Source organism: Scyliorhinus canicula, chromosome 1 (assembly GCF_902713615.1).
Source record: "Scyliorhinus canicula chromosome 1, sScyCan1.1, whole genome shotgun sequence".
Classification (NCBI taxonomy): Eukaryota; Metazoa; Chordata; class Chondrichthyes; order Carcharhiniformes; family Scyliorhinidae; genus Scyliorhinus; species Scyliorhinus canicula.
The window spans coordinates 27,973,322-27,988,809 of record NC_052146.1 but is presented as its reverse complement, the minus strand read 5'-3'; the positions used below and the strand labels follow the sequence as shown (position 1 = coordinate 27,988,809).

At 52.4% G+C, this 15,488-nt stretch overlaps 1 protein-coding gene across 1 annotated transcript in view; it reads right to left on the bottom strand.

Moving 5' to 3' along the window:
- LOC119978332 overlaps positions 1 to 15,488 on the bottom strand; it is a 198,672-nt gene that overhangs the window by 138,917 nt on the left and 44,267 nt on the right. Inside the window, exon 8 of the mRNA XM_038819897.1 lies at positions 13,057 to 13,116. Coding sequence (XP_038675825.1) covers positions 13,057 to 13,116 — 60 coding nt within the window. The remainder of the gene's footprint in view (positions 1 to 13,056; positions 13,117 to 15,488) is intronic.

Genomic DNA, 15,488 nt, shown 5'->3' with positions numbered 1-15,488 from the left:
TCTTACATTTAGTTTATAATCCTGAGAACACCCCAACTTCCCCACCAGGCCATGATCCTCTCCATGCTCTCCAGCAGGCACTAAACATACAGTAGTAGGCCGTCCACGTACAGCAACACCCGATGCTCGCTTCGTCCACTCATAATTCCTTGCCACCCCTGATGATCCCTTAAGAGCCATTGCCAGATGCTCTATAGCTAGCGCAAACAACAGCCTTGTTCCCCTGTGCAGTTCAAAGTTCCATGAACCCATGTCATTGGTCCGCCCGCTTGCCATTGGTGCCACATATAACAGGCACACCCATGCCACATACATTGGCCCAAACCTCAACTTCCCAGGACCTCAAAAAGGAACCGCCACTCTACCCTTCTCCACGTCCATGGACACCATTACCTCGGTACCAGGGCTCTCGATGATGGTCATGATCACGTTTTCACAGACTCCTTATATATTTTTTAAAAATGTATTTTATTACAAACATGTATCAAAGCAGGTTACAGCAACTAAACACCCCGGGAAACATACTTCCCAGCAATCAGCTATAGTCTGTACACATTTTCCCTCTTTTGCATCCTCCTCCCCAACCCCCACCACCCAATCCCCTGCGACGAACAGCTCCTCAAACACAGTCACAAACATCTTACCTCAAACTCTCCTGATGAGCCCCTGAACTCAACTTTATCTCTCTAACCGCAGAAGTTGTACAGGTCACCCAACCATGCTGCTACCCCCGATGGCGATGCCGACTGCTACCTCCAGTAAACTTCACCGCCGTTGAGCTGGCCCAGTGGGTCATGTAGGGGAGATGCCATTTATAGCAGCGAGGGATAGGTTTAGGTATTGTAGATTCAGGTAACGAGGGAATGGATGGGGCTCCATAAGTGGAACTTAACAAAGTGGTGGAGGAGTCTAGGGAGGATCTTAAGAGGTGGGATACACTGCACTTATCGCTGACGGGGAGGGTCCAAGTGGTGAAAATGAATATTCTGCTGAGGTTCTTGTTTATCTCTTCAGCTCTCCCTATCTTTATTACCGAAGGCCTTTTTTCAGAAAGTGGACACGATCATTTCTGACTTTGTATGGGTGGGGAAGGTGCCGAGGGTGGGGAGGTCCCTGGTACAGAGGCAGAGGACAGCAGGGTGGGTTGGCGTTGCCGAACTTGCTTCATTATTATGGGTGGCGAATGTGAACATAATATGGCGGTGGTGGGAAGGAGAAGGGGTTGAGGGGTAGGATGGAGGAGGAATCTTGTAAGGGGTTTAGTTTGAGGGCTATGGTAACGGCAGCGTTGCCCATGGCTCCGAGTAGGTATTCAAGGAGTCCGGTGGTGCAGTCCACAGTGAAGATATGGAATCAGAGTGGAGGCATTTTAGGGTGGAAGGGATGTCGATGCTACGCAGCTGTGCGAGAATCATGGGTTTGAGCTGGGGGGGATGGATAGTGTATTCGGCGGTGGAGGGAAATGGGGCTGGTCAAGGGGAGGGATCTCTGTTTTGGTGGAAGGGTTCACCAGTCTGAAGGAGCTAAGGGAGAGGTGAGAGATGCTGAGGGGAGCGAGTTCAGATATCTGCAGGTTAGGGACTTTGCACGAAAGATTTTGGACGGCGTTCCCTATGGTTGCCGGATTACACGTCTGCTGGAGAGACTGCTGCTTCTGATGTGGAAGGGGAGGGAAAATGGGGTATTACACAAGTGGCTGGGGGATCAAGAAGCGAGCGGGTGGTGAAGATCAAGGAGAAATTAAAGCGGAGTTGGGAGGGGAGATCAATTGGGGAGTATGGAATAAGGCACTGCGCAGGGTAAACGGGACCTCCTCTTGTGCAAGGATGAACTTGATACAGTTTAAGGTGATGCACTCCACGCCTGGGTGAGCCACCAGAATCTCCGCGTAGATCGAGGGGAAACGACAACGTACGCAGATGTGGTTGCGATCCTGAAAAGGCAATACGTGAGGCCGGTGAACGAAGTGTTCACGCGGCATCTCCTCACCACTTGCGCCAATGCCCGGGGAATCGCTGGAGGGTACCTACGCGACCTGAAAGCTACTCGAGCGAAGGCCCACACTGCAACTACAAGGCGTCATGGCCGTACAACACATGGAACTCGCCATCCGGGACGCCTATGTGGCTGGAATCCGGTCCAACAACATCAGACAGTGTTGCTCGAGAAGAGCGCCCTCGACCTAGAAGAGAGGGTAATAAACTGTCCACCTCCCTAGAAGTAGCGTTCCAGAGACTCAACGCTGTCCCCTCCGACCACGCGACCCCCTCGTGGACACACCGACCAGTGGTGCCGCAGACCTGTGCCACGCGGCTGCCCGCCCAACCCGGGGGGCTGCCCTGCTATTTCTGCGGCCAGCATCAGCACCCGAGGCAGCGCTGCCCGGCTCGGAACACGACCTGTAGCGACTGCGGCAGAAAGGACACTTTGCCAAGTTTTGCCTGGCCAGATCCAAAACCTCTAAATCACAGGCCCGACCTTCAGACTCACAGGCCCACAGACCCCGCAGCGTGGCTGCTAGCCTGCTGGCTCCGCCCCTTCGGACGTGTCATCTGCCTCATATTGTCCGTGGGGGCAGCCATCTTTGACTCTACCCAACACGTGCAACTCACGGGGGCTGCCATCTTGGTCGCCACCTTCATCGCCGCCCGACACGTGCGACCGACGGGGGCAGCCATCTTGGGACCATCCCACTACCTCCGACCACGTCGACCACCCTCAACTCGGCGCGGTCACTCTCGACCAGTCACGCCCCAAGTACCTCCGGAACTCTATGATGACCGTCCGGGTCAATGGGTACGAAACGCCCTGTCTGTTTGACTCCGGGAGCACGGGAGTGCTTCGTACACCCAGACACGGTAAGGCGCTGTTCTCTCCGAATTTGCCCCCGCATTCCAAACAATCTCCCTCGATTCGGATCGCATTTAGTGCAGATCCAGGGATACTGTGTCACGAACCTCGCGATACAGGGCGCCGAGTTCGCCAATTTTAACTCTATGTCCTCCCCTGATCTCTGCGCTCCTCTCCTGTTGGGACTGGACTTCCAGTGCAAACCTGAGGAGCCTGACCCTGAAGTTCGGCAGGCCCCTACCCCCTCTCACCGTATGTAGCCTCGCGACCATAAAGGTCGACTCTCTGCCCCGCTCTTCGCGAACCTCACCGCTGATTGTAAACCCATCGCCACCAGGAGCAGGCGGGACTGCAACCAGGACAGGACTTTTATCAAGTCCGAGGTCCAGCGGCTCTTGAGGGAGGGTTCATCGAGGCCAGTAATAGCCACTGGAGAGCCCAGGTGGTGGTTGTCAGGACTGGGGAGAAGAACCAGATGGTTCTGGATTACAGCTAAACCATAAACCGGTACATGCATCTCGATGCGTACTCCCTTCCCCGGATAGCAGACATTGTGAATCAGATTGCACACTTCCGGGTGTTCTCCACAGTAGATCTGAAGTCTGCATACCACCAGCTCTCAATCCGCCCGGAGGACCGCCACTACATGGCCTTTGAGGCAGACGGCTGCCTCCTCCACTTCCCCTTCGGCATCACCAACGCGGTCTCGGTCTTCCAAAGAACGATGGACCGAATGGTGGACCAGTACGGGCTGTAGGCCACATTTCCATACTTGGACAAACGTCACCATCTGCGCCACGACCAGCAGGACCACGACGCCAACCTTCAGAAATTTCTCCAAATGCCCAAGCCCTCAACCTACTTATAACAAGGAGAAATGAGTTTTTCCGCACAACCAGACTAGCATTCCTCGGCTATGTCGTGGGAAACGGAGTCCTAAGGCCCGACCCCGATCGCATGCGCCCTTCCTCCAACTCCCCCTCCCCCACTGCCCAAGGCCCTGAAAAGATGCTCTGGTTCTTTTCCTATTATGCCCTGTGGGTCCCCAACTATGCGGACAAAGCCCGCCCCCCACTGATCAAAGCCACATCTTCCCACTGACGGCTGAGGCCTGCCAGGCCTTCAGCTGCATCAAGGCCGATATTGCCAAAGTCATGATGCGCGCGTGGACGAGTCCGTCCCCTTCCAGGTGGAGAGCGAAGCGTCATAGGTCGTCCACGCCGCTACCCTTAACCAGGCAGACAGGCCCGTCGCCTTTTTCTCCCATACCCTCAACGCCTCCGAGATTCAACACTCCTCAGTCGAAAAAGAAGCTCAAGCCATTGTGGAAGCTGTGCGGCATTGGAGGCACTACCTCGTTGGTAGGAGGTTCACCCTCGTCACCGAGCAATGGTCGGTAGCCTTCATGTTCGACAATACACTGCGGGGCAAGATCAAGAATGATAAAATCTTGAGGTGGAGGATCGAACTCTCCACTATATTACGATATCGTGTATTGCCCTGGGAAGCTCAATGAGCCCCCAAATGCCTTGTCCCGCGGCACATGTGCCAGCGCGCAAGATGACCTACTCCAGGCCATCCACAATGACCTCTGCAACCCAGGGGTCACCTGGCTTCTCCATTACATCAAGGCCCGCAACCTGCCCTACTCCACCGAGGTGGTCAGGGCCATGACCAGGGACTGTGTAGCCACCTGGGTTGGCCACTTCCCGACTTTAAAATGGAGATTCGCTAAGAACGCAGGGAAAAATGGACAGGTACAGGGAAGCAAGCAGAATGCCAATCTTCCTGTATATAGACTCGCAGAAAAGCAGACAGCACTGAAACTGACGACCATCTGCATATTGATGAGCGATCCCCGGAACAATAGCAACAGTTAAGATAGTCGAGTCAAAGCCAGACTCCTCGGCGCCAGCAGGAGCCAACAAAAGAAGCCAACGGACACTTAGGAACCTCCCAGCGATCAGGGAACAGCCCCAGTATTGGGGAAATCAAACCAATCGATTGGAACATGGTCCAATCAATTGGAACCAGGTACGGGGTCCGCCCAAAAGGGCGCGAAGCCCCTGGGGACTATAAAGTAGAGTCCCCAAGTTCAATTCGGTCTTCTTGGCAGGGTCTCCCAGCAGCTCGAAACAACCCTTGCAGAGGACCTGCCTAGCAGCTGCACCAACAAGTAAGTGTCCAGTCAGCGCACACTACGAGATAGGCTCCTAAACCTTAGTCCATACCAGCTGGAAGCCTGCAGTCTCAGGATCGAACGAGAGGCCATTGTTCCCCGATCCAGTGGGTTCCTTTTCCAAAGCTAAGTATTGGCCTTTAGTGGTAGAAATAGTCTAGTTCTGTAGTATTTTATGCATGAGTAGCGATTGACTGTGTATATAATAAATGATTTGAACCTTACTAACTGGTGTATTGAGTTATTGATCAGCACTTGAACTTGAACCTCGTGGTGGTATCATAAAGATACCTGGCGACTCTAGAGCAAGGTTATAAAACAGAGCCAATAAGTGAAAAGCACACTTAGCAAACGAGCAACAACGCCAAAGTGTTAGCCGCACTTTTATCGACCAGACAAGGCCCACCTGGTAAAGGCATCCCGGCCCTTTGAGTGCCTCAGCATCGACTTCAAAGGGCCCCTCCCCTCTACCGACCGCAACGCGCATTTTCTCAACGTTGTTGACGAGTACTCCTGCTTCCCCTTTGCAATCCCATGCCCCGACATGACCGCGGCCACTGTCATTAAGGCCCTGCATAGTATCTTCACCCTGTTCGGTTTCCCCACTTACATCCACAGTGACCGGGACTCCTCGTTTATGAGCGAGGAACTGCATCAGTACCTGCTCGGTAAAGGCATCACCTCGAGCAGGACTACCAGTTACAACCCCCCGGGGAAACGGACAGGTGGAGAGGGAGAACGCGACGGTATGGATGGCCGACCTCCTGGCCCTACGGTCCAGGAGTCTCCCAGTTTCCCGCTGGCAGGAGGTCCTCCCCGACGCGCTCCACTCCATGAGGTCACTCCTTTGCACAGCCACAAACGAAACCCCTCATGACCGCCTATTTGTTTTCCCTTGGAAATCCATCTCCGGGGTCTCACTTCCGGCCTGGCTGACGACACCGGAGCCTGTACTCCTTCGAAAACACGCGAGGAGCCATAAGTCCAACCCCCTGGTCGAGAGGGTACAGCTCCTTCACGCCAATTCCCAGTATGCCTACATGGCAGATCACGATGGCCGACAAGACACAGTCTCCCTTCGGGACCTGGCACCCGCAGGATCCCCTACAAACCCCAACCTACAATGAACAGCGCCCCCGCCCCTGCATGGCCTACACCCCCCCCCCCCATCGCCGACCTACAAGGATGAAGCTCCAGAAGACATGCTCCCGGAGTCAACACCCGTGCCCACATCGATGAGTTCAACACCCGTGCCCACATCGACGAGTTCAACACCCGTGCCCGCATCGACAAGTTCAACACCCATGCCCGCATCGAAGAGTTCAACACCCGTGCTCTCAGCAAAACCAGAGCTCAGGCAATCGCAGCGCACGATCAAGGCACTGGACAGACTCAACCTGTGAACCACTTCACCGACGCTGGACTTCAATTTTTTAACAGAGGGTGAATGTGGTGAATGTATTACGGCAACCATTCACCACTGTATTGCATTGTACTATGTTGTTGCCCTTGTGGGTTCCACCTATGGACCATTCTATTACATTACATCGCATTGTATCATGTTGGTGCCCTTGTGGGCTCTGCCCCTGGCTCCACCCCCTCGGGGGAGGAATATAGATCTGCTGCCCTGCAGGCGGCTCTCAGTATAGAGCAGTCGCAGGCAAGCACAGTTCTAGCTGATTAAAACCACTGCTCACTTCAACTCTCCGTCTCGTGTGAATTGATGGTCGCATCAGCCATCAAGAAATGTTTCCGAATCTGTAAACATCGAAGTGCCCGATCAACACGTAAGAGACACAACTGATACATCTGTGGCAGCAAATAATGATGAACAGCCTGGAATAGAAGAGGTACCTGTCATGGTAGTCAATGTCGAGCCTGGGAAAGCAACCCAGACAACAGAACTGAGCCTCTCGGCAAAGGTCAGGAAACCCCCTCAAAGACTCTATTTATAATTGGCCGGCTGGAGGATCTGCGGCAAACTGAACACGTGGTCAGTGGGAGGAATGGGCCAGTTGTATGACAATAAAAACTGGCCTGTGACAGTCCATTCGGGTAGGACCAGTGGATCCTCAACTCTGCGATGTGCGCGACCTCCGCATTGGTGACCGTTCTGTTCTCGGCCACCACCGTAACTCCAGGGCCGTTTCTCAAAGGTCGTGAGAGTTCTTATGTCTGCCACCCCTCCGCTGGTCTGGTACCCCCTTCCGCGATAGTGGGAGAGCTTCTCCTGTGGAGACAGAGAGAGAGCATCGTTAGCCACATGAGGAAGTTTGGTGTTGTGTGAAGGGAGGTTTGGGGTGCTGGGAGGGTTGGGGTGAAAGAAGGGGTGGAGAGGAAGGGTGATGGGAGGGTTTGGGTGAAGGGGGTGAAGGGTGGGCTGATCGCCTTGGGGGGTGGGGGTGGGGGGGTGCGGTGTGGTTCGTGAGAGGGGTTAACTCACCTGTGCTGCCTGGTGTAGTTTGTTGACCATCTTGTGGCACTGGAGGCCAGTCCTCCTGGTCACACTGCACAAGCTGGCAGCTGCTGCACTTAGTCTCCAGGCAGCTCTGGCTGCCCTGTAGCTCACCCTCCCATCGGAACAGGACGTCCCTCCTGGCCTACACCGTATCTCGGAGCCTCCAAGCCTTGGGGCCGGTCGTTCTCAGTGCCATGGCCTGCGAGCTGAATGGGTTGGCTGTGCAAGTGCTGCTCGACCTTGTTAGCAGGGGTCTGGAGAGCACAGTCCTGGCGAATCAACTGTCGAGTTTTTATTTGCGGCTTGAAGCCAATGGAACCTTGTTAAGTGGACCAGTTAACATTGAATAGTGTTGCTGCCTCGCCGGCCGAGCGCCGGGAAGCTCGCGGAAGTTCCCGATCGCTGCCACACTGACAAATCTTTCCAGAGAATTGCATCCTGGGTCTCTGGATTACTAGTCCAGTGACAATACCACTATGCCACCGCCTCCATGCTTCTGGCTGGAAAGGTTGGATGGGCAAAGGTAGCCAGATGAGGAGTTGATAGAATATTTCTGGGATAGTTTCTTGGAACAGCACTTTTTGGAGCCAGCCAGACAGCAGACTGTAGCAGACCTGGTATTGTGCAACGAGATGGCATCAAGTAATGATGTCATAGTGCAGGCACCCCGAGGTAGCAGTGATGGTTTTGAGAGGACAATCAGATGACTGTTCAGTTGAAGATTTGAGGAAATGCTGGAGAGAAAGGAATGTGTTTTGGTCAGAGGAGTGCTATGCAGGAGAATGCAAGGGAGGTCAGAGATCGCTTAATGCCATTTGAAAGTAGCACAACACTCATTTTTATCGATCTAATAAGATCATTGGAGAAAATTCAGAGTTGGGGAGTAGCCTCTCTATGTTTTCCGACCATCTTCTTGTTCTCAGATTGCTTCAGCAGCAGGTTTTACTGCAGTTTTTCTGACCCCTGGTAGGGCCCATTAACTCATTACGGTTGGATGGCTGGTTTAGCTCAATGGGCCGGACAGCTGGTTTGTGATGCAGAACAAGGCCAGCAGCACGGCTCAATTCCCGTACCAGCTTACCCGAACAGGTGCCGGAATGTGGCGACTAGGGGCTTTTCACAGTGATTTAATACTGTGACAATAAAAGGTTATTATCATCACACTCACACGCTGTGATTGGCTGGGAAACCAATTACCAATGGGTTTTCAACCCGCTACCACACTAGAAGTTCTTGACCACTGACACAAACTGACTTGTCTGCAGTTACCTGGTTTAACTCTCATTTTTTGAACATGCTTTTAATATTTGCAATCAAAACAACTTTACGGAGTGGCATTAATATAGTAAATCATCCCAATGTGATTCACAGGGGTGATAGCAGACACAGTTTGACATCAAGGTTATTAGGACAAGTGAAAGAGGTAGGTTTCAAAGAGTAGCTTAAAGAGGAGACAGGTCGATAGATGCAAACCTTAGGAAGGGAATTTCAGAACCTAGGGCCCATGGGACTGAAGCAAAGGCTATCAATAGTGAAGTGATTAAAGACAATGTGGAAGAGGCAGAATTGGAGGAGAACACCGATCCCCAAGTTTTAGAGCAGATTACAGAGATAAGGAGTAGAAAATCCATGGAAGGATTTGAAAACAAGGATGATAAATTTGAAATGGAGACTTTGGTGGACCAGAAGCACATGCAAGTCAGCAAGCCCAAACACAATGGATGAATAGTAATTGGTTTGAGTTCGGATGTGGACAGTAGAATTTCAAATGCATTAGAGTTAACGGAGGGTGAAAGAAGTGTGGCGCTAACAATTATAACAAGCCGAGAGAACTAGTACCATAGAGGCTTTATTGCTGTACGATGTTGTCCCTCCATCTGCAACAGTAGACTAAGGGTCTGAGCAGCTCTCATACATTTATACATAAGCTCCCTGTGGGCGGAGCTAGCCGCAGGGGCTGACCGAGGAAACCTGTATTACAGGTGCAGGCATACATCCCCCTACTGCAGTACACATAACTACAGTGGTATCTCACCACATTCACCCCCTGTAAAAAATGAGTCCGGCGGGGGTGACATGTAACTCTAATACAAAGGATGCTATTTACAAGAGGGTCCAACAAGGAAAATCAAGAGTCCATCCGGTTAGCAGGTACAGGTTGAGCCGAATCGGTGGTCGGACGTTCCGCTGTGATTGGCGTAGCTGTGGTGGTGACGTCGGCACAGGCGGCGATGGCCCCGATGGTGCATGTGCTGGCGGTGTTGGTGCTGGCTGCGGCGGGGTGACTCCGAGAGCAAGCCGCAATCTTCCGTGGTCCTCCAGGGTGGGCAGGGGATGGGGATTGACCTGATGGGGAGAATAGGGGGGGCGCTGGGGTTGGCGCAGGAAGGGGTGTGGGAATGGGATCGGCACCTGAGGAGCCAGGTCCCGGAGCGGGAGACTGTGTCCTGGCGGCCGTCGGGGAACTCCACGTAGGCATACTGAGGGTTGGCGTGGAGAAGGCGCTACTTTGTCCACCAGGGGTTCCGCCTTGTGATGCCGTACATGCCTACGGAGAAGGACTGGGCCCGAGTCGTGAGCCAAGTCGGGAGCGACACTCAGGATGTGGACTTCCTAAGGAAGACAAAAACACGTTCATGGGGTGTACTGTTAGTTGCGGTGCACAGTAGTGATCGAATGGAATGGAGCGCGTCAGGGAGGACCTGCTGCCAGCGAGCGGCTGGGAGGTTTCTGGACCGTAGGGCCAGCTGGACGGCCCTCCATACCGTCCCGTTCTCCCTCTCTACCTGTCCGTTACCCCGGGGGTTGTAGCTGGTCGTCCTGCTGGAGGCGATACCCCTGCTGAGCAGGAATTGACGCAGCTCATCGCTCATGAATGAGGATCCCCTGTCACTGTGGATATAGTCGGGGAAACCGAACAGGGCGAAAATGGAATCCAGGGCCTTGATGACGGTGGCAGACGTCATATCTGGGCATGGGATGGCAAAGGGGAACCTAGAAAATTCATCGACCACACTATGGATGTAGGTGTTGCGGTCGGTGGAGGGAAGGGGCCCTTTGAAGTCCACGCTGACTCGTTCAAAGGGGCGGGATGCTTCACCAGGCTCCGCGCGCGATCTGGCCGGTAGAAGTGCGGCTTGCACTCCGCACAGATCTGGCAGTCTCTGGTGACTGTCCGTACTTCCCTCGACGGAAGTAGGGCAGATTGCGGGCTTGATCAGATGGTACAAGCGAGTGACCCCCGGATGGCAAAGGCTGTCGTGCAAGGCACGGAGCTGGTTCACTTGTGCACTGGCACATGTACCTCGGGAGGAGGGCGTCTGGGGGCTCGTTGAGCTTGCCGGGGCGATACAAGATCTCGTATGTTAAAGGTGGAGAGCTCGATTCTCCACCGCAAGATTTTGTCATTCTTGATCTTGCCCCCGCTGCATGTTGTTGAACATGAAGGCTACCGACCGTTGGTCCGTGAGGAGAGTGAATCTCCTGCCGGCCAGGTAATGCCTCCAGGCCGCACCGCTTCAACGATTGCCTGGGCTTCCTTTTCGACAGAGGAATGCCGAATTTCGGAGGCGTGGAGGGTGCGTGAAAAGAATGCCACGGGTCTGCCGGCCTGATTCAGCGTGGCGGCAAGAGCGACATCTGAAGCGTCGCTCTCTACTTGGAAAGGCAGAGTCTCGTCTACGGCGTGCATCCCCGCCCTGGCTATGTCAGATCGAATGCAGGCGAAGGCCTGTTGTGCCTCGGCCGAGAGGGGAAAATGTGTGGACTGGATAAGTGGCCGGGCCTTGTCTGCATATTGCGGGACCCACTGGGCGTAATAAGAGAAAAACCCAAGGCAGCGTTTGAGGGCCTTGGGGCAGTGGGGAATTGGGAGCTCCATGAGGGGGTGCATGCGGTCGTGATCGGGTCCCAGTAGTCCGTTTTGGACTACGTAGCCAAGGATGGCTAAGCGGTCTGTGAAGCGGACGGCGGGGCCCATTGAGGGAGCGGCTGAGGCGTGGGGACCGGCGGCGCGATAGCGGCGACCGTCCGGGACTGACACACCGCTGCAAAGTGGCCTTTCTTTCCACAAGCTTTGCAGGTCGCTGTGCGGGCCGGGCAGCGTTGGCGAGGGTTGCTTCTGTTGGCCGCAGAAGTAACAGTGGGGGACCCCCAGGGGGTGCGGTGGGCGGCCGGGCAGCGCAGGCATAGTGCGCGGGGGAGGCTGCTGGGGGGGGCCGTTTGCGGGGTCCACGAGGGTAGACGGATGGGCCTGGGGAAGCCGTTTGCCGGGGTCCACGAGGGGTAGGACGGGTGGGCCGATGTGGCTAGCGGAGTAAGTGTGCGCACTACGGGATGGCGGCCCTTCATGGAGAGCGCCAGGGCCTTTGCGGCCGCGGAGGTCGGGGGCGACCCCTTCCAGCAGTCGTTGCCGGATGGGGTCCGATGCAATGCCTGTAACGAAAGGATCGCGCATGAGCTAAATCAGAATGTTCCGGGCTGTGAGGGCCCGGCATTCGCAGTCTCGTACCAGAGGTATAAGGGCCCTCCAGAAGGTCCTCAATCGACTCACCCGGCTGCTGGACGCGAGTAGAAAGTTGATGCCATCGCAAACAGGGTGTTCGCCGATGGTGCATAGTTCTCCTTGAGCAGTTCCATAGCTGCAGTGTAGTCGGTCGATCTCGAATGAGCGGAAAGACGCGGGAGCTATGTCTGGAGTACAGGAGTTGCTTTTCTGAGCCTCCGTCGGGGGAGGGTCTGCTGAAGAGATGTCGGCCTCGAAGACTGCGAGCCAGTGATCATAAGTCTTTTCTGGCGTGAGGCGCATGCGGATCCAGCTGCAGACGGTCAGGCTTGACTCTGATGTCCATGGTGACTGGGAAATCGTACAGCAATAAATTGTGGCGCAAACAATTATACTCAAAGCCGAGAGACTAGTACAATAGAGGCTTTATTGCTGTACGATGTTGTTCCTCCATCTGCAACAGTAGCTAAGGGTCTGAGCAGCTCTCATACATTTATACATAAGCTCCCTGTGGGCGGAGCTAGCCGGCAGGGGCTGACCGGAGGAACCTGTATACAGGTACAGCCGCATACATCCCCTTACTGCAGTACACATAACTACAGTGGTTATCTCACCACAAGAAGTCAAGCCAGCCAGGAAAGCATTGCATAGTCAATCCTGGAGGTAAAAAAAGACATGGGTGAGAGTTTCAGCAGCAGAGGTAGGGAAGAAATGGGCAATTTTCTGGAGATAGAACATAGAACATAGAAAAATACAACACAGAACAGGCCCTTCGGCCCACGATGTTGTGCCGAACTTTGATTAAGAACAAATTAATCTACACCCCATCATTCTACCGTAGTCCATGTACCCATCCAATAGCCGCTTGAAGGTCCCTAATGTTTCCGACTCAACTACTTCCACAGGCAGTGCATTCCATGCCCCCACTACTCTCTGTGTAAAGAACCTACCTCTGACATCCCCTATATCTTCCATCATTCACGAGATAGGCAATCTTGCAGACTAATAGCAACTCACTTACAGGATAAATCAGTTACAGTTCAAAAACGAAAATTAAAATTTTACCTGAATCAAAACTGGAATCATCTTCTGCTATACTGCGAAACTTCAGAAATGCGTCATCATCTGAAATAATAGTCATCAGAACTTAGCAATAGCAGTGCACTGAACAAGTCAGGTTTTTTAAATATAAGACAGCCTTCAAGCTAGCTGTTCACAGCATTACTTGATTTTGAGTTTTTCATTTTATCTTGAAATCCCAGTGGAACAATATAATGGTTTTACAGTTTCTCTGCAGACCTCATTCCAACGTTTATGGCCAGTTTATAGCAGTCAAAGTTACATGAGAATGTAGGAGTAAGAGTTATTATAAGTTCACCAACTCCATTTACTCATCTTTACTTCGTATTGTTTGATACCCTTACCAATGAAACCTATTAAAAATATCAATTCACCCAGCACTTTGGGGAGTTAGTTCCACATTTCTGCTGTCCTTTCTATGAAAAAGCTACTTCCTGAGCAGGAATTTCATTCATCACCAGACGTGGCCAGGGCGGCAGGCAAACCAGAGTGTCCTGGCTGCAGACTCAGGAGTGTTCTCCTCTTCAGACACTCAGTGTCTAATGGAAATACTGCCGCCCCCATCGGCCAACAGAAATAGCCACCCCTCCTCGTTTTTTTTTTTTAACCCTGACCTCCAGATCACCACACCACCTCACTGCCAGAGCCTCCCTGATTTAGTCCCAGCAAAGCCACCCTGAATTCATTTGTTATCAGGCTTCCTCCAGCATTCCTCCCTGGGAACTGACTACAGTCTTTAACGGTGGTTATCATTCCCAGAGTGCTGCCAGAACTGGAGAGCATATAGTCATCTGGTTGACCAGCAACTTTCGGAGGCAAGACTTTTGTAGGCAATAATAATAATAATCTTTATTATTGTCACAAGTACGCTTATGTTAACATTGCAATGAAGTAACTGTTGTAAGTTTCAGGGCAATCCTCCATATTTTTAAAAGGACTCAGGAGAAACCTGACATTTTAAAGTGGCCAACTCTGGCTGCTAGCTGACAAAACCTCCCAGAAGGCTCGGCAGGGCTAACCTAACCTGCCTGTGGATTGGGCTCAGGAAAGGTGCGAACCACAGGAATCAAGGTGCAGCAAAGACACAGACACACCGGTGATCTAATCACCAGAAGAACAAAGGGAGATGGAGATCAGCAGACGAGGAGAAAACAGCCCAGCAGGGAGACAATGGCCACCCAAATCGGCCCCATAACAGAAAACAAAAGACCCAATCTGTTGATGGGATTTCGTTCAGGAAGCTCCGGACAAACATTAGCAGTTCGTTAAAACTGGCCGATGTGATCTAATCACCAGAAGAACAAAGGGAGATGGAAAAAAACTGGCCGACAAGCATTAAACAGGACATTGAAATCGACAAACAGGGTAAAGCAGTTTCAGGAAAAAACGAAACTGCCAGTGTCCAGAAATCCATTGTCCTTGAAATTGCTTAGGGGGCGGAGTCAGCTTTTGAAATTGACCTTTAAAAGAGACATGCGGGAGAAGTTTTGAGGTTTTTGTAGAATCGTGACACGAGGGAAGATCAGCGGGCACCTTTTTCAACCCAAGGAAGGAAGCACCCGGAGACGACAGAGCCCCCCCTAGGATTGTAAGTATCCCCAGCCAACTTGTTGAAGTTCCCGACCTAAGATAGGAATAGAGGCAAGGGAGGGAGGTAGCGTTTTAAACTCCGGTAATCTTTTGCTTATCTGTAAGAAATTGTGTAAAGGAAGATTTTTGCTATGTCCGTTAGTATTTTTTTCTCCAGTAATAATAAGATAAAGCATAAGTTTTATTCATGTGTAATGGGATATTGGAGAGGTTGATTTCGGTGTTAAGTAAATTATAAGTTTGAAACTTGTTTTGGAGTCTGTCTTGTTCCTTTCTTTCCCTCTCACTGACACGCTCTGGCAAAGTCACAACTTTTATCCTCGACCATAATTCCGGAGCCAAGAACCGAGGGTGATAATCCCCAACACTGTGGAAATCCCCTAGTCGCCACACTCCGGTGCCTGTTCGGGTACACAGAGGGAGATTTCAGAATGTTCAATTCACCTAACAAGCACGTCTTTCAGGACTTGTGGAAGGAAACCAGAGCACCCAGAGGAAACACACGCAGAGACAGGGAGAACGTGAGACTCTGTAGAGGCAGTGACCCAAGCTGGGAATCGAACCTGGGACCCTGACGCTGAGAATCAACAGTGCTAACCACTGTGCTATTGTACCACCCGTGTAGGACATAGTCCACATGGGGACTGAAGCCACAACTCTGATGACCTTAAAATATGGTCTTGGCTTCCCAAACTGGAGGGATGACCTCACACCCAACATTTCAGCTGTACAGGACGGGGACAGCACTGCCTCTGTGGAAATTCCAATTTGATTTCATTCTTAAATGACATGGATCTAATTTTAAGATTATGCCATCTTGTTCCTGA